The 19303-nt window shown below is 36.9% G+C and overlaps 1 protein-coding gene across 8 annotated transcripts in view; it reads left to right on the forward strand.

Annotated features, from left to right (window-relative positions):
• The window catches only part of GSK3B (glycogen synthase kinase 3 beta), a 201165-nt gene that overhangs the window by 171964 nt on the left and 9898 nt on the right, over window positions 1-19303 (forward strand). For 5 of the 8 annotated variants that reach the window (XM_019922438.3, XM_019922437.3, XM_019922442.3 and 2 more), the window contains one exon: window positions 8669-8767. In XM_019922438.3, the coding sequence (XP_019777997.1) occupies window positions 8669-8767 (99 nt within the window). The other 3 variants (XM_073804195.1, XM_019922440.3, XM_019922439.3) reach the window with 3 other exon arrangements.

The following is a 19303-nucleotide window of genomic DNA, read 5'->3' on the forward strand; positions in this document are numbered from 1 at the left end:
TGATCTACATATAGTAGGTGCTCAATGACTGTTTGAGTGATTGATACCTGCCACTTTAAATACACACAGTATTTATTAATTCATGCAACCTGTACTTATTGGGCATTTCTAATGTTCCCTCTAGTTGTTGGTACTGTTGTTTTAATTAGTAAAGTAAACCTACCATATGAACAGAACTATGAAGATTAGACACTTGAGTAGAATATAGTAAAGCTTATAGCTAACTACAATTTGATGTTTGTTACTGTGCCATGAGTAAATAGCCATAAATGTTAGTTAATATTACTTTCATATAATCAAAACAAGTGTTTCTGTGATCAGCTAGAGGGAGAAGAGAGGTGAACTGATATGGGACAGAAAACTTTGAGATCCTTCTGACCTTCTGGATCCATAACTATTACACCTCTCTTTTTTTCTGGCACTGGGGTTTCTGTGTTCTAGGATCCCCTGACTGACAGTATTACCTGCCTCCAGACATTGGAAACCAGGACAGACCTTTAGCATACCATACCCTTCTTTCCCTTTCCCTCAGTTATTGGATCTGAAAGGTTGGACATAACTTAATCAGACCTTAGGAATCAAATAGAATCAGGAAATCCCAACAGAGATCGATATTCTCTTTGTTTACCAATTCCTTACCTATTCTAAGGCTGGAATATACTGGAAATAGGTAGTTTTGTATGTTTAAAGATGAGTCTCCAGTTAATTCCACCACACACATCCCCAGTTCCAATTTTCTAACCTGATTTTATGAGATTTTACCAAGTAAAATTATTTTAGTAAACGTCCCCCTGAGGGCATTGGATAGGATGGGGGTTGGGCAGGTGTAAGTAAAGATTATCAGCTATTTCCATTAGTGTGACTTAGTTTGAAGAGTCTACTGCTCTACCACTTAGCTGGGTTATCTGAGGGAATGATAGTTTTGTGGGGGAACAAGGAGGAAGAGTGGCTTATTGGTTAGGCCAGAAGAAGGGGGGACTGCTTAAATGAGAGTTAAAACAGGATATTTGGAGCATTCAGAAAACAGCATGCAAACTCAGGCAGACTACGGATGTCTTGGGATACAGGGAAAAGAGTATCCGGACATGAGGAAAACAGTGATGAGACAGCAAAGGGGTTCCAGAAATCAAGTGGAAAAAAAGACAGTAAAAGGAAGAGTAAGAGAAAACCGAAGGGAATGGGGGAAGGATCAGAGAAAGATTTTTTTAATGCGTTTAGGACTGTGTTAAAGAAAAGGAAGTGATGAAAACAGGGTCTGAGGACAAGTTGGGCGTGGGCAACAAAAGCAAGTGTTACAGAAGGCCAGCTTACCAAAGGCTTATACTTCTTCATCTGAAAGCAGTAGACTACTTATTTATAAAATCTGTTGTAACTCATTATTTTTGATAATTAGGAGGCTCCATATCTTTATAGCAATGATTTTTAAACCAGTTTTTTTGTTATGAAATAGTGATATGCATAAATATGGTCAGCCCACCTGCTTACCTAGCTTTCTATATCCTGGGTATTTTCTTCTAGCCTGTCTTACCCTCAGCCACATCTAAAGTGGACATAGTATGTCACAACATTGTTAATCGGCTATACTCCAATATAAAATAAAAAGTTAAAAAAAATAATAAAGTGGACATAGTATTTCAACCACCTTAATTAAGGTAATGAAGTATCTTGTAATATTCTAACCTTGACTAGGGTCTTTTTGGTTTTAGATTTATTATCATTTACAATAGCAAGAACAAATTTACATAAGATAGGAAATCTTGATTTATATGTAGGATATGAATCAAATCCTAAATAGGAACTCATAAACTGCTCTCACTTGCAGTGCCCCTCTTTTTTTTTTTTTTTTTTTAACTAAACTATAAACCTTTCACATGGCTATCCCTGTTTTTCTACTGTGTTCTTCTGGGTGAAAAATGGCTATAAAAGATCTTGATAAATGGACTTGAGGAAATTTGGGTATAAATAAAAGGATTATTCTAGTAAATAAATGAGAGATGGAGCTGTTTATACTTATCAAAGGAATTGGTGTCAGAATTATTCTTTAATATTTTATGAATAATTTAGAAGAGTAAAATATCGAGGTAAGCTGTACTCTTCTAGGTATTGAAAGCTAAACCAAGGAAATACACTGCAAGGGAGAGCTTAGGAAATTCGTGAGTGCCAGTAAGAGGGGGCAGGTTAGTTTTAGTTCAGGCAACTAGAGTACTACTGACATACAGTATTGACTGTATTCAGAATTTTAGGATCTAAATTATCAATTATTTATGAGGATTATTTTCCCTTTCCCTGAGATTTGAGTGTCTCTGCTGCCTCAACTGTACTATTGGAGAGAATGTGGGATGTTATAGGAACAAACAATGAAAAACTAATGTCTGAACTTAAAGTTCTGTGTGTAGTTTGGACAGATACACTTCCAGGAAGACCAGAATACTGGTGGTATGTGATGTATAACCAAGGCAATAAAGATATGCAGTATTGCATATGGAGTAAGTCAGACCTAAAGTCTCCTTCCCAGTCTCTCTCTAACTAGGTGCAGATCTTGGCCAAGACACTATCTCTGAGTTTACTAATTTAAAAAGATGAGGTAGTTGGATTAAAGGATATTCAAAGACACATACAGCTGAGTAATATTCCATTGTATATATGTGCCACATCTTCTTTATCCATTCATCCGATGATGGACACTTAGGTTGCTTCCATCTCCTGGCTATTGTAAATAGAGCTGCAATGAACATTTTGGTACATGATTCTTTTTGAATTATGGTTTTCTCAGGGTATATGCCCAGTAGTGGGATTGCTAGGTCATATGGTAGTTCTATATATACAATGGAATATTACTCAGCCGTAAAAAGAAACGAAATTGAGTTATTTGTAGTGAGGTGGATGGAGCTAGAGTCTGTCATATGGAGTGAAGTAAGTCAGAAAGAGAAAAACAAATACCGTATGCTAACACATATATATGGAATCTAAGAAAAAAAAAAAAAGGTCATGAAGAACCTAGGGGTAAGATGGGAATAAAGACACAGACCTACTAGAGAATGGACTTGAGGATATGGGGAGGGGGAAGGGTAAGCTGTGACAAAGTGAGAGAGTGGCATGGACATATATACACTACCAAACGTAAAATAGATAGCTAGTGGGAAGCAGCCGCATAGCACAGGGAGATCAGCTTGGTGGTTTGTGACCACCTAGAGTGGTGGGATAGGGAGGGAGGGAGACGCAAGAGGGAAGAGATATGGGAACATATGTATATGTATAACTGATTCACTTTGTCATAAAGCAGAAACTAACACACTGTTGTAAAGCAATTATACTCCAATAAAGATGTTAAAAAAAAAGATTCTTTTCAAAACTCTGTCAGAAAGAATAAAATAAGAAAGAACGTGTGTTTAAAAAAAAAAAAGACACATACAGCTCCAAAATTCTGGTTATAAAAAATGAGTTGACTCCAGAAGGACAAAGAAAAAATGAGAAATAAAGCTAAAAACATAGAGCATGAAAGGGTAAGATATGTAAAATCATGGTACAAATGGACACAAGAAAAACACAGACTGGTTCCTGCAGAATTCAACATAAATGCTACACTTATTACATTTCATCAAGAATGGAGTTCTAAGATTTTCAGGTTACTAAAGCTTATTCTTTTTAATCACCAGGACTTTAAAAATGCTAACATTTTGCTAGATAACTTGTAAATGTATCATTACTATAAATGTAGTACACAAAATGCATTATGTAGTATACAATGCATTACTATAAATGTAGTACAGACCTTTTTGGGTGACTAGTATAAATTGTGATGCTCCCTCTTGGGCAGTTCCAAGGCAAAGTAGTCATGGGTTTCTACAGGTATCATGTAGTCCGCGCATGAAACATTGCTAATATTACCAAGCAGCAGGAGCAAGCCTTGTAATTTGTTTACTGTTTGTCTGATCTTCTGATTAGTTTAGTATTTGTTTACTTTTCTGAATGAGTATGGCATATGTAGTCAACGTTAGGAACTTGGTCAGAGATTTCCTGGCCTGGGCACTTTGAAATTGTTAAGAGAGAAACAGTTGTAATGGGGTTACTTGTTCATCTAAAAAATATATATCCAAACAAGCAACATTAGAATTCAGTGTGTAAGATCAAGGTTCACCATCCTAACATTTAAATTACACCTCAAAGAAAAAGTACCATGCCATTGTTAAGTCATTTTCTGTGAATAGGAAAAAAAAACAGCAGTTTTAACTATATAGACAACCACTGGCAATTTTCATTTATTCTTAAGAGACCTGATACGCACATGAAAACCTCAGACTACTTATAGAAGGTAAAGAAAGTTTGCCTCTTGTAGTGACTCCTTTCTGGGGGTCTGCATGTTGAGCCCTTTCAAAGGTAACAAAGAAGATTTCCTTCTAACTTATGACTGTAAGAGGTCTAGTTAATAAAGGGTTGATTTCTTCCTTCTGGTTTGTACATTGATTACTATTCTCAAACTTATCCTCAGCTTTCACACAACACAGTTTTAACAAACGTATATACCTCTTCCCACCCCTCCTCCTATCCCCCACCCCTGCAAATTAAAAAAAAACAAAAACCCGCCCTTTCTTATTAATAAATTTGGAAATCTTATATTTGGAAGAAGAGAAACTTTAAGGGAAACTTCAGGTTTCTCCAAAACAACTAGATTTAGGTTCTGTTCTTGTTTTTAACATTTAAAAAGATTGCTTAACTAACAGTGGTCTTTTCATGGGAATTTTTCTTCTATAGTTTTTAGTGTCAACAGTGCAGCAAAATTTATTTAAATGAGTTCGGTTAACCTTTTGGTTGGTTGATACCTTTCTTGGTTGGCTTATTGATAGCTATTTTTAAATTCATTTGCTTTTGTTCGAATTGTGCATTATGTTTTGATGGTGGACCACATAATGATTGATAGACCATCAAAACATTCATAATGTTTCCTCATAAACTACTGTGGGATTTTTCTTTTAATGAGTAGTTTTATGGCATCTTCAATTGGTTGAAGAAATCCTTGTCATGCATGAAGTTTTCTAAAACATTCTGGAACCTGTTGCCATTTTGTTTGAACCATGTCTCTGGAGTAATGCGGTCTCTTATTCTTCCCACCTCTTTTCCATAGCTAGACGCACTTTTATATTATGGGCTTCCTTGTTTCCTTAATAATCTCCCTGCTCTCAAGACTCACACATATATTTAGTGAATAAATATTAACTTTTCATTTTCAATCTCTTCTACACGCCATCATATTCTCTGCCTTTAAGAATACATATACTGGGACTTGCTTGGTGGCACAGTGGTTAAGAATCCACCTGCCAATGCAGGGGACACAGGTTCGAGCCCTGGTCCAGGAAGATCCCACATGCTACGGAGCAGCCAAGCCCGTGTGCCACAACTACTGAGCCTGCGCTCTAGAGCCCGTATACGACAACTGCTGAAGCCCAAGCGCCTAGAGCCCGTGCTCCACAACAAGAGAAGCCACCGCAATGAGAAGCCCACGCACTGCAACGAAGAGTTGCCCCGCCCACTGTAACTAAAGAAAGCCCGCGCACAGCAATGAAGACCTAACACAGCCAATCAATCAGTCCATAAAATTTAAAGAAAAAAAGAATACATATACTTTCCCTGATTCTAAAAATGTCTGTTGCTTTGCTCTTTCTGTCCTCCAAAATGCCATCCTTTTTTTTGCTTTCTTTCTGTGCATTTTGTATGCATACTCATTGCCTCCGTTTCCTTACTATTCAGTGCCATGGATAGACAGGGAGATTGGGAGTAGGTTGTAATTGTTGCATGCAAAAAAAAAAAAAAAAAAATTGCAAGCATTTTGGACTACTTGTGACAGCCCACAGAAGTGCCCATAGTCTCTCCTCACAAAAGGGACAGACTTGTAGTGTAGAAAACAGTGCTATAATACATGGAGGCTTCCTCATTCACACAAGCAAAAGCTGTGACAGTTAGCAAGCTCTCTGAAGTGGAGAAGAGCTAATGGATGGAAAGCAATGGACCTGAAGGAATACATATAATTAAGGAAGAGGAAAAGGACAATGGTGTATAGAAGTTGGAGAGATAATAGAGCTATATGTGGCTGTCCAGTTTAGAATTTCTTAAGTTTTTGGGTGTGTGACTCAAAACTTTCACAAAAGTTCTCCCCGCCCCCAAAGGCTATCCACCGTTCACTCTAGGTTAAGAACTTAGTCTTTTAAGTTGTTTCATGAACCTTACTTACCTCTCCCCTGTGTCTTTAGATGTGGCAAAGCCTCCAGTATCCCATAGCTTCCTTTTTTTTGGTTATCGTCGTCTTTCTTTGCTGTTCCCTTTCACTTTCATTAGTTACCCCCCTACCACCTAGTAAAAAAGAGGATTGTTTTTCTCAAACCCTGCAACTGTGTGTGTGTGTGTGTGTACGCATACATACACCTTAACCAGAATAAGACACAAAACCACCATGGCCCTCAATTGGACATGCAGATACACAAGGATAGGTGATCTGGTAAAAGAGATTGAGTGAATGGGAGAAAATGGACAGCATGTGACCACAGACCACTGATACTCAGTTTATTTTAAAGATTATCTCAATTGTAGCTCTGTCAGAATGTCTTATATTAAAATCTTTGGTCATCTTTTCCTTTTTTGGGTTTTCTTTTAGATGTTGGGCTCATAGTCATAGAGATCTTTTAACTTAAAAGTGTCCCAGTCTCAAATCGATTGAATGCCTTTCTTGCCAGCTTATTTGTGTAATTGTCCTTCCATTTCCTATTTCTGTTGAACAGACAAAGACAACCATCTTTTTATCTGTCTATCCTGGGACCTAACACAATCTTTCATGCTCAGTATTGTTAGTTGGATGAGGGTGTGGGTGGGTAGATGGATGGGTGGATTTTAAAGAAGCTTTTCTATTTTAGAAGATTTTAATCTTAACTGGGATGGTAAGTCTGACTTTCTTTTGGATTACTGAAGAGTAACTACCACATCTTACATTAATTTTTATTCTTAGAACCATAAACTCATCAGCCATGGCAATTATCAGTGATTCTTTTCTTTTTCTAGGTGTAAGGTTGTGCGTTAAAATTGGACTGATTTGAAGTAAAACTACATTGGCTCTTTCTGTACCTCAGTGAGAACTGAAACAGCTACTAAAGCTGATTATGAGAAAACAGCATCTCTTCAAACCTGATCATTAGGGCAGTGATTTTCCAACTCAGGGAAGGTTATTATTTGATGAGCTGACCTAATAAGTCTTCTCATTTAAGGGGAAAAGATAATGAATAGTCTTCTCTCAGTTTTGAGCTTTTCCTCCCATTCATTTTTCATATATCTTGACATCAGCATATTGCTTCTTTTTACCAGAATCTGGTTATCATTTAGTATCTGATTTAGTACAAAATTTAGCTACTAAGGCACCAAGTTGAATAAATCAGTATTGCCAGGGGCTTTGTAAAGTACTGCGTTAAAACGATATTTCCCTTACTAGGGGCTGGCGGGAGGGATGAATGGCGAGTAGTTGCTTAAAGGTTTCCCTTTGGGGTGATGAAAATATTTTGAAACTAGGTACAGGTGATGGTTGTACAACATTGTGAATGTACTAACTTCCACGAATTATACACTTTAAAATGATTAATTTTATATTATGTGAATTTTACTTTAATTTAAAGAAAATACTATTTCCTAACTTTTTTTAGTCCGTGCCGTAACTGTGAATTGCTTGTAGCTCAGAGGATAACATCTTCCTTTAGCTAGTACGGTCGTATAATTATGCCTTCAAATTATTGGAATAAGAATTACTAATAGCGACACTTATTAGAGTGGAAATAAGCACTCACTAGTTAAATGCCAGAACTACAAGAATAAACCAGGGTTATCCCAGGCAGACTAGAAGAAGTCGTATTATCGGAAGTTAACACCAGATAATTTTATGTACAAGCTCACCACCATGTCTCGGTAGTTGTTTACATTATTAAGTCCAATATCATCTTTTTCTCAAGATTCATATACAGAACTTAATTCTTTAAAGAAAGCCAGTTTGTATACAGTTGACAGAGAGAAACTTTCCATGTGCAGATAAAAGCGTATTTCAAACTTTTAAAAAGTAATAATCTTACTAAGTTAAAAAGCAAAGTAGAATTCAGTAAAGACATTTTTAATAAAAGCAATGAGAATTTAAACAGGTGTTCCTTAAATCCCGTTTCCACTACTGTTTGGATAAATCTTACCTGCTATCGAGTAACTTGGTCTGTGCATGCCGAAGTACAAACTGCAATTATATTCTCTTTTCCGTGACACTGTCACCCTCAATCCCTGCAGTCAAATACTGTCAGAGCACCAAGGGAAAACCTAGTATATTTAAGTTAATAAAAGATGGAAATATATCTTATTAATATGCTTACCCTCAAACTTTTGACCAGTACCTTTCCCCGGCCTATCTTTAGTTCTCAGAGATACCCTAATTTTAGCAGATAGTGCCTTTGTTATGTATCACACCATTTCTGTGGACTTTCTCTATATGTTAATTACTAGCTCATGATTTAGTTTCAGATGTAGGTTTATCATGTCTTTTTTTTCTGTTAAACCAATGTTTTAATGCTGTATCTTCTGTTAGTGTTACCAATAAAATAGTTTCACATAAAATTTAAGAGTGGATTCTAACACATGCGTCTTACCTTTTCTCTAGAACTGTCAAGTAATCCACCTCTAGCTACCATCCTTATTCCTCCTCATGCTCGGATTCAAGCAGCTGCTTCAACCCCTTCAAATACCACAGCAGCCTCAGGTGAGAATACATAAGTCTCTTCTATAAAAACATATTTTGTTTTTGTCTTCATTTTATCTCATTTGGTGAATGTGAACATTTAGTGCCTTCCAAGTATCAAAAACATAGCATAGTCAAATGATTAAATGGGAATAAAATGTTGCTTTAATTTCCAAAAAGCATAAAAGGACCCCATAAATGCTTTATATATGAGGTATAAATATCTTATAATAATGTTAAGTGATGTCACCATAATTGTTATTTTAAAAGTCATGCTTTCTGTATAATTTCTTGATTAATATGTGAAGTGAGATGCTTATAGCAGAAAGCAGTCTGTACAAATGTAATATTATTGAAAATAATTCACTTTAATTCCATCACCCTGAATATAAATTATATTAATATACTAGAGAGGCAAATTTTCAAGAAGTATGAATATAGATTGGTGTAATTTAATCATTTGAAAGGGCTAAAACTGCAATGCCAATACATTTAGCTAAGACTTAGATCAGAATATGACTAAATCTTGTCTATCCAAAAAGAAAAGAATGCCCACATGGTCTCTCAGCTTAGAGCTCAGGTACACTGCTGGTCCCATAGCTAGCTAATGTTGGGACCTGATTTAGTGAGAATTACTGTCATTACAGATATTTTGAAAATACCCAACCCTTGAGTGAATTGAAGGTCCTCGGAAGGACAGCTAAAATGAAGTTAGCAATATAGTAGGTAGTACAGTTGGGCTCACAAAGAATTTGGTATCTTCCCCTCAACACCCCACTACCACCACCACCACCGAAAACGCAAATGTCAGGCAGGAGCTGACTCCATTTTTATTTAATCATCTGTTTCATTGAATTGAGTTGGATCAGACCCATTTTTGCCAAAGGGCGTTTATGCTCCAAGAGATAAAATCTTGCATTACTAGTTCTTAGCATTCAACAGTGAGGTCAAAATCTCTCTCATGTTGTCTGACACAGAGTTGTTTGTTCCTGTCCAATCTTATTCTTTTAGAATGTTGCTAATAAGGATTTAAAACATTTCATTCTAATCTGTGACCTGTCTTCATGCCAGAAAAAGTTTGGAAAGAAAGGTCTCTTTTCTAGTTTTAGTTTCATCAGCACATGTTAACCTTGAGAAAGTCATTTGAACTTTATTAGTTTTAGTAATGTCTTATTAGTTTTCTCAATCTGTAAAATGAGTGGCAGTGCTCTCTTAGAGTAATATGGTACAAATCAATTATGTACTGAAATGTGCTTTGAATTTTATAAATGTAAAAATATAGAGGTTGTTTTCGGTTTTGTTTTTAACTATGACCTCTATTTAGAAGGAAGACAGAATTACTTAGATGAGCTATTAATAAACTTAATAATTCACTGGCCAACGTTAGATTACACAGATTGTTCAAAACATTAAATAGGCCCTAACCCCGAACTAGTACATTTACTTGTTGATCTAGTTTCTAGGAATTGTTTTAGACTGAATAACAATGAGAATTATGATTGGTAAGTTTTGGGTAATTTTAAATGATTTTCTTAATGTGAAATACTAAACTAGTTAATGATTGCAACTAAGGTTTTGGGCAAATTGTCTGCCTGGTAGGATCCTAGTATGTAACCTGATTTTGATGTTGCTTTGATACAGGTTACAGCAGTCCTCAAAAAATATTTTCTTGTGGTATATACATTTTATAGCTGTTGAAATCGAATTTCAACATAAATATGGAAACTGACATTAGACTTTGGTCCTGAGAATTTACTTTAAAGTTGAAATAGATCAGGGTATGAGGAATTTAATAGAGGAATAGTAGGCTAAGGGCAGAGCTAAAATTAAAGGAATGTATACCTTGAGTATCTTAATAGTTATCAGAAAGGATTTCACATATTTCTCTGAGCCTCCTAGTGGCTAAAGTAAATAAAGAAATGATATCTGTTAAAAATTTCCATTGGGGCTTCCCTGGTGGCGCAGTGGTTGAGAGTCCACCTGCCGATGCAAGGGACACGGGTTCGTGCCCCGGTCCAGGAAGATCCCACATGCCGCGGAGCGGCTGGGCCCGTGAGCCATGGCCGCTGAGCCTGCGTGTCCGGAGCCTGTGCTCCGCAACGGGAGAGGCCACAACAGTGAGAGGCCCGCGTACCGCAAAAAAAAAAAATTTCCATCGTTCATTAGATTAAAAGCACACTGGTGGCTTAGGAGAAGCAAAGTGTTTCTGACTCTGCTGTTTGAGAAGTATGTCTCCTTTAGGGCCACAGATTTGGTACTATAAGAGATAAGAGTAAATGAAATTCTCAACAATAAAGTTTCAACAATAAATGTAATGGTGAGTTCCATTTGGATACTTTCTTAAGTGCCCTTCATGCCCTTCAGTGTAAGCCAAAGGCATACCACCACAGTGTAGTTAAAGGAAAACAGTTTCCTTTGGGGCCAAAGTAATGCAAGCCAAAGTAAATGTCACCAAACATACCTCAGGAAATACTCATCTAGATGAAGGGATTGACTGTATGACCTTAACGGCCACCTGTATTTATGTAAATATATATGTCTGTGCGTGTACACATATTTTAAATAAGAATTTGGTAGTATAAGTTATATTCTTTAGTAACACCTTAAAATATACATGCTCTTTGTTGTCTTTCTTAGCTTCAGTTTCTTTATCCATAAAACAGGAATAGTAAATACCCACTACATATAGTTGTGAGAAGTAAGATATAAAATGTACAAAGTGCTTAACACTTTGCCTGGTCACATGGTAGACTTTCAGTGAAAGGAAACTGCTACACTATTTTTATTATTGTTATTGCCAAGTAAGGACAGATCCAGAAATGTTAAAAACCAGCCATGTGAAAGGCAGGTTGACATCCATCCTCTTATGAAAAAGGATCATTCTTATGAAAGAACCTGTGACTCTCCTCGCCTGAATAAATAGGCACCCCATCTCTCCACCCAAGCAGTGAGGGAATGAATGCCTGCTGACATGGCTGAAACTTTCCTCACAAAGCATTTCAGGGTCTGTTCCAAGGTATGAAGAAGTAAACTGTTAAGCTACAAAGCTTCAGACCTTGAAGATCTGAACCTGGAAATTTTTCTAATTTAAAATTATCAAAATTAGAATTTCTAATCACCCACCCTAGGTGCAGCACCACAATAGAACCCAATATGTCTTTGGGTGAATTAATTGCAATATGTACCTCTAATTAAACAATTGGCTTACTTAGTATAAGTCAATTTAATGAAGGATATACATGAAAATAGAGCCACTTTTAGTTTAGGACAAAACCATATCAACAAGAAGCAGAATATCTACTTTGACTAGCCTGAGAATGTGCCTCCTAGTCATCTAACATTGGATTTAGATCACTAAGAAACAACTTTGGAAGAGAAGCATAGCCCTGAAATTATCTTCTGATCTGTTAAAATACCATTTCTGCTGGTGCTCCGCACCACTGAAGTTCAGCTTCTGTCAAACATGTTTGTATCTTGAGCAAGATCATCAGAATACAGAGGCTCCTAGATGACTGCCTCAGAAGCTTTTATGTTGTTTATAGCTGACTTAAATAAGAATGGAGTTCTGTGACATTTATGTTGATCTGGGAGCAAAGCTAAATCCTAAAGTAGGTAGGATAAAAGCAGAAGAAGAGCAAAGTAGAATGATGAAGATGCCATCAACCGTGATCATACTGACTATATTATCATGAAATAAGCTTTAGATTTTAGTCAATTTCTTTTGGTAGCCAAAGTTATTAAATGGTATTCAGATGTTAGGTCTTATTAAATTTTAAATACATTGTAGGCAGAAATCTCAATTTAGTCTCTATATTGCTACTTCTGGAAAAGCAAAGAAAGTAAACCTTTTCTTATCCAGATTGTGGCATAAAGGTTATTATTCCATGGCCTAAAGGTGAGATTACTCCAGGAATATATAGTTGTTATTCTCTAGCCTCTCCAAAAGAACCTTGATCAGTACAATAGAATATCACAGTAATAGCTATTTTTCTCACCTTTCTTGAAAATAGTAAAGATAGCTTCTATCAGTATAATGAGATTAATACTGAGGAAACTGTTTTTGCAGATGTTTCAACTACTTCTTCCATGCGTTGTATTCAAGGTTCCGGTAGTGACTGCAGATGAATGGATAAAGACCTGTTGGAAAGCATTACTATGTACAAGAGCTATCACAGCAGCGTTCATACTTTTTTATTCACTAATCCCACTTTAGGGATCTTAACTTTAGGGTACATCTAATAGAAGAAAAAAAGCTACCGTGTACAGAGATATGAATAGGAATAATTATATAATAACAAAAGAAGAGAGCCAATATGATCTGAATGGTTAACAGTAGGAAAATGTTTCAGTACATTATGAAATCTCCATTTGTATGTAACCATGAAAGACAATTATTATGAAACTTACATTTGTGGAAATATTCATCTTAATTTATGTGGAGAAAACTTAAAAATCTTATGTACCATGTTGGTAACTGTGCCAAAATATGTATTTGCGTGTGGATAGGAACTAGATACAAATATACAGAAATTAAAACAGTTGTGTTAAATTAGTGGGTATGGATGTTGTTAGTGGTGGGGAGTTTTTTTCCCTCAAAAACTTTCATTCTTTTAAATTGTTTTTAGAATACCTCAGTGCCTGGGGGCATTATATCTGACTGTGGCTCTGATTGACACGAGAAACTCCTGAAAAGTATACATACCACTCTCAGTCCATAAAGTATAATTTCTTATTTTGATATTTATACCTGATTTTTCTCCACACCCCCAACAGATCCTCCAAGTTATTCCATTTGGGAGACCATTCATCTGGACCATCTAGAGTAATACATCTTGAGGAATTATAGTTTTGCTAATCAAATACGAACCACTTTAGAGATAATCTGATCCAGTGCCACCTGAGTTAAGTGTGAGATGTGGTTGGGAATTTCAGCTAGAGCAGTTTTCTCTCTGCTTTGTATATATTAGTCTTCTTCCAGTGCAATAGTTCTGCTATTAAAACAAATTTGAAAACCACTGATTTCACCCTCCTTATTATCTACTGAGAACTAGTGTCTCATGCTTGTGTATATTCAGTAACTGGAATATTCAGTAACACATTCCATCTTTGTATCACTTTGTTAGAAATCCTCTTTCATTCAGTGATCCTACTCTGGGATTATAGAAAACCAACCCAATTCTTACACGCAAAAGTCCTTCAAATTTTAATGATGGCTAGTATCCCCTCCATACTAATGAGGATTTTTCCTTTTTTTTTTTTTTTTTTTTTTTTTTGCAATACGCGGGCCTCTCACTGTTGTGGCCTCTCCCGTTCCGGAGCACAGGCTCCGAACGCACAGGCTCAGCGGCCATGGCTCACGGGCCCAGCCGCTCCGCGGCATGTGGGATCTTCCCGGACCGGGGCACGAACCCGCGTCCCCTGCATCGGCAGGCGGACTCCCAACCACTGCGCCACCAGGGAAGCCCCACTAATGAGGATTTTAAATCCTAATCCTGAATATGTTCTAAAGTATCAGGATGTTAGGTTTTCTATACAATTATTTGTCATCTGCACATTTCATAAACACATCAATTTTTTGCCTCTATCCAAGCAACTAATAGAATATATTAAACAGGACAAGGCAGAGCCTACTAGTTTTTTGTTTTGTTTTGTTTTTTTGCCTTTACCGAAGTTACTGATAAAATAAGTTAAATGGGACTATGCAACGCTTACTAGGGATTATTCTTCTGACGGTCTCTGAATAACTGGTCTCTTAACTACAGACCAACCTTACAATACTCATTTATATAATAATGTTATGAAAACTAAGTTAAATGCTTTGCTGTTGTCAAGAAAACTTTCAGATTTTTTCCATCAAAAAAGAAACTGTCAAAGATGGAAATGAAATCTTTTTTTTTTTTAAGACTTAAGGAAATTTCTAGTGCTTAAATATTTGTAAACTGAATTTCTGTAATCCATTTAAGAATGTGTTTGTTGGACTATAGATTCTGGGTTTAAAGACATTTAAAATGTATAGATTTCCCTCACCTTCATCGGGCTGCATTTTGTTTATTAGGATTTTTGTTATATCCTTTCCAGGTTGAAAACCCTTCTAACAGAAAAGGGAATCATGATAAGAGTTGGACAAGGTCTGTCTTCTCTGTCTTTTTACCTGGTCAGGGGGCTTAATGTTTTTTGATCTTGCTTTGAAACCCTTTGCTGTTACCTCATTTAAACCAAATCTGGCCTGTTCTGACAAGTGCACATTTTTATTTTCTATTCTTCCTGGGATGTGTGCCCTACTTTTTAAATTATGAGCCCATCAAAGAAAACCCTTTTAGTTGGTTTCTTTGGTTCTTCTCCTTTTATTTTGCATTGAGAGTATGTGCAATTGTTTGGTTGGTCAGAATTTTGATTTTCATAATTTTCTATTTCTTGTCAGTTATTAACCCCTTTTGAAGACTGTAACTACAAAATCATACCTATTTGTTTCCTGAACTTTTTGAAATGCATTTTGCTAAAGTCATGTTTCAGTTTAGCCAGGGCTAGTGATCCCTTTTTCTTACTATTACAGTTATTTTTACCCCAGAATTTCTGTCACCCTGTCACCTTCTACATCACCAGACAATTTTTTCTAGCTGGGCAGAATTAAACCCAGAGTAATTTCTCCCATTGTTTGTTTCCACTGATTTTGAAAAATAACATGTTAAATTAAGTCAGTGTATCAAATACTTACTTTCCTAAAATGATGGTTACCATCCCTTTATCCCCCCGCAACCCCCAAGTATGATTACCCTTTTCCTCTGTGGCACTTGTATAGTGTGCTCTGGGAAAACTGCACCCATACCCTGTCTAGCTGCAGAACCCACAGTGTTGCCCTCAGGTGTTCATCTTCCAAACTCTTTCCTGTCTATTTTCTCTTTGTCTTAACCTAAATGTATGTGGAATTTTATAAAAATATATAACTTTTTTAAAAAACCCAAGGATTTTTCTCTATTAAAAATACAGTATATAATTATTTTAGAAAATAAGACTCTCCATATTCTCACTTCCAAAGAAAATCTAAGGTAACACTATTTAATATATTTTAGTCTAGTTATCAGTGGACAGAGATAACTCTGTCCCATTTTTTTAATGGACTTATGCTATTTGGGGGAAGGGGAGTACATGACTTTAGTATTCAAGCAGTATTCTAAGCCTGTACCATAATTTCTTTAACTAATTCCTTATTCTTGGACATTTGGGTTGTGTCCCAGTTTTTAGAAGAATTCCTGAGTCAAAAGATATAAGGAAGTTTTTTTTTGTCAAATTGTCAAATTGCCTTCCAGAAAGTTTGTCCCAGTCTACAGTGGTAATGCACATATTTTTTCACTTCTCTGTTACTTCAACACTAGCCAGCCCAGAGTGGGGTGGGGGAGGTGCAAAGTGCATGTGCACACGTGTATTTTTATGCATTACCAACTTAGCAGATGAAAAAGATGGGTGTAGGTACAGTGCTATACCCATTTCCTCCTATTGGCTCTGTGTTTGAAATACAGACTTCCATCCATATGTGCCAGTTTGACAAATTCACTGACACCGATGAGACTATATCTACCCTCTGTTAGAATTTCAAGTTCACATAGTGAGTTTGCGTATAGGTATCTAAAGTCAAACCATCTTTGTCATTATTTTCACCAGAGCAGTGCTAAGTATCACTTCTAGGAAATTGCTTCTTTTTATGTAAAACATGTTCTTTCCTATTAAGTCAAAAATTTTACCTGGGTTTTTCCTTCTTCCTCCAAAAGTAATGTAATAAAACCTTCTTGATTAAGTTGGTGAGTGTCCTATAAGACATTCTTCTGGGTATTCTTCAGGTGTTCCTCAGTTCCTTACCTGAAGTTACCTGTTTATATTCATATGCCTTTTTTTATTCTTTGTTCCTAAGCTAAGTCTTTTAACTTAAAAGATGAAAATATATCCTGTGTCCCCATGGCCTTCAGTTTTTTTACCCTGAACAACCAAGCCTCTTAATTGAAATGTGCTCTGCCCCTGAACTCACAGCAGCTAAGACCTCTACTGCTGGCAGATCAAGTATAAACAGTGTTGTTGATAAGCCCTCCAGGTTTGCTGCTGGATTGATTGACTCACTAGCACCTGAATTTCAGTTCTATTTTTTAAATGACTGAAGCCACCATGGAGTCTTGTGCCACGCCTTTTCCTTGGAATAATATGACATGAGAGGTGATGGTGCTTTGCTGAGGAGTGGTTCCCCTCCCTCTCCCTCATTATGACACACACAAAATTGTCAAAATCATAGTACACAGTATAAAGAGAAAAGTGAAAATTGAATCCTTTTCCTTAATACTGATACTACTTTGATTTCATTAGTGTGGATTATGATTTCGGTTTAAATGTAACTTTGGGGTATACCTTTACTTCTCTGTGAGTAATGGTTCATGTGTTGTTTGTTCATGTGTCAGTTAATAACATGAATGTCTGAGACATAGTTTTATAGTAGAGGCATTTCCACTTGGAACAGCTTGAATAGCAACATCCTGAGTTAGCTACACAGTACAAACAGCGTGGCCCAGGCCTCCAAAACTTTATCTTTTAGAGGAGTTGACCTGTCATGAGACATTTCTAACTTGCTATAAAAGCAGGATAGCTGGCGAATAGAAATACATAATATAGGCTTGGGAGAGCATAATAAAGGAAATAAGGAAATAAAAGTATACTTAAAGTTCCCAAGTATACTTGTAAAGTACATGTAAAGCACAAAAAGGATTTGATATATCTGAAATACGCTCTTCTACTAATATGCCAATAATGATTTTATAGCTTTTGAGAATCTGAAAACGTGTTTAGGGTAAATAAGGAACTACATTTTTATTTTTATTTAATTTCAATTAAATTTAAATAACCATATGTAGCTAGCAGTCATCCTATTAGAGAGTGCAGATAAAACATTTCCATTATTGCTGTTGAGCCAGACAATGAACACTTGTATCAATTAGAAGGTTTTAACTTTTATAGACCCATAGTTCTGGGATACTGAGCAGAGTCTTAGGAACCCCAGCTCCTTTGTTTATTCTCTGTCCTTTCCTCCTGACCTGTTCCCTTGTTTTCTGCTTTTCTATTTAAACCTTTTGGTGACAGTTTGTAAATGTGGGACCTTCCATTCACTCTCCTTCCCCTCCCCATTTACACATTGATCAGACACATTTGGAGGGAGAATGGACAGGACTTGCTGATGCATTGGCGGGGGTGGGGGAGTGAAGAATCGAGGTAAGAACTTTTGGTTGACCGCCTGAGCAGCTAGATGATGCAGTTTCCTCGGAATTGAGACAGCTGCCCATCAAATCCATGACTCGATTATGTAGCAACTCTTACAGATCTTTGAGAATCTGAGAATAAAACTGTGAATCCTCTCCTGAAAAATATATGTATCAGGTATGGAATTTTGTACATAAAAATTTAGGACAAAAATCGCAGCCTGGTGGACTCTGTTGGGAACCTAATACCTTAGAGCTTCACCCTTAGTTTCACTATGGGATTGCCCAACTTGTCATTTTTACATCTGAAGTCACACAGAGTAAAATTGGTCTCAATACAGTACATGCACAAATTCCCTTTGCCATATCCAATACAAAAGTCATAGAACCATAGACTCTTCTCAGCATTAGGGAAAAAACAGTTGAACATCTGATGCAATCTTTCTTGCTTGTACAGTTTATTAGGAGCATACCTAATTTTGTAGAGGGACTTGGTTCATGGGCTTGTGAACACAGACCCTAACTGGCATTTAAGTTATTTGACCTATATGTATGCATTAGTTATCTATTGCTGTGTATCAAGAGACCCCAAAATTTAGCAGCTTAAGAGTAAACATTTCGGGCTTCTCTGGTGGCACAGTGGTTAAGAATCCGCCTGCCAATGCCGGGGACACGGGTTCAAGCCCTGGGCCGGGAAGATCCCACATGCCACGGAGCAACTAAGCCCGTGCGCCACAACTACTGAGCCTGTGCTCTAGAGCCCACGAGCCACAGCTACTGAAGCCTGAGCACCTAGAGCCCGTGCTCCACAACAAGAGAAGCCACTGCAGTGAGAAGCCTGCAACGAAGAGTAGCCCCTGCTCGCCACAACTAGAGAAAGCCCGCATGCAGCTACGAAGACCCAAAAGTAAAAAAATAAATAAATTTTTAAAAACGAATAAAAGACAAAAAAGACATTAAAAAAAAAGAATAAACATTTAGTATCTCACACAGTTTTCATGGGTCAGAAATTCAGAAGCAGCCTAACTGTATAATTCTCGGTCAGGATTTCTCATGAGGTTGTAGCCAAAATGTCAGCCAGGGCTTCAGACATCTGAAGGCTGGTTGCCTGGGGCTGGAAGCTGTACTTCCATGATGGCTCATTCGTGTGGTTAGTGACTCTGAGCTGGCTGTATGCAGAAGGCCCAGTCCCTCACCACGTGGACCTTTCCGTAGTGCTACTTGAGTGTCTCACATTGTGGCAGCTGGCTTCCCCTAGGCCAAGCAATCCAAGGAGGAGAAGGTGGAAGTCACAGTGTCTTTTACGTCCTAACTTTGTAAGTCA

Source organism: Tursiops truncatus, chromosome 4 (genome assembly GCF_011762595.2).
Source record: "Tursiops truncatus isolate mTurTru1 chromosome 4, mTurTru1.mat.Y, whole genome shotgun sequence".
Classification (NCBI taxonomy): Eukaryota; Metazoa; Chordata; class Mammalia; order Artiodactyla; family Delphinidae; genus Tursiops; species Tursiops truncatus.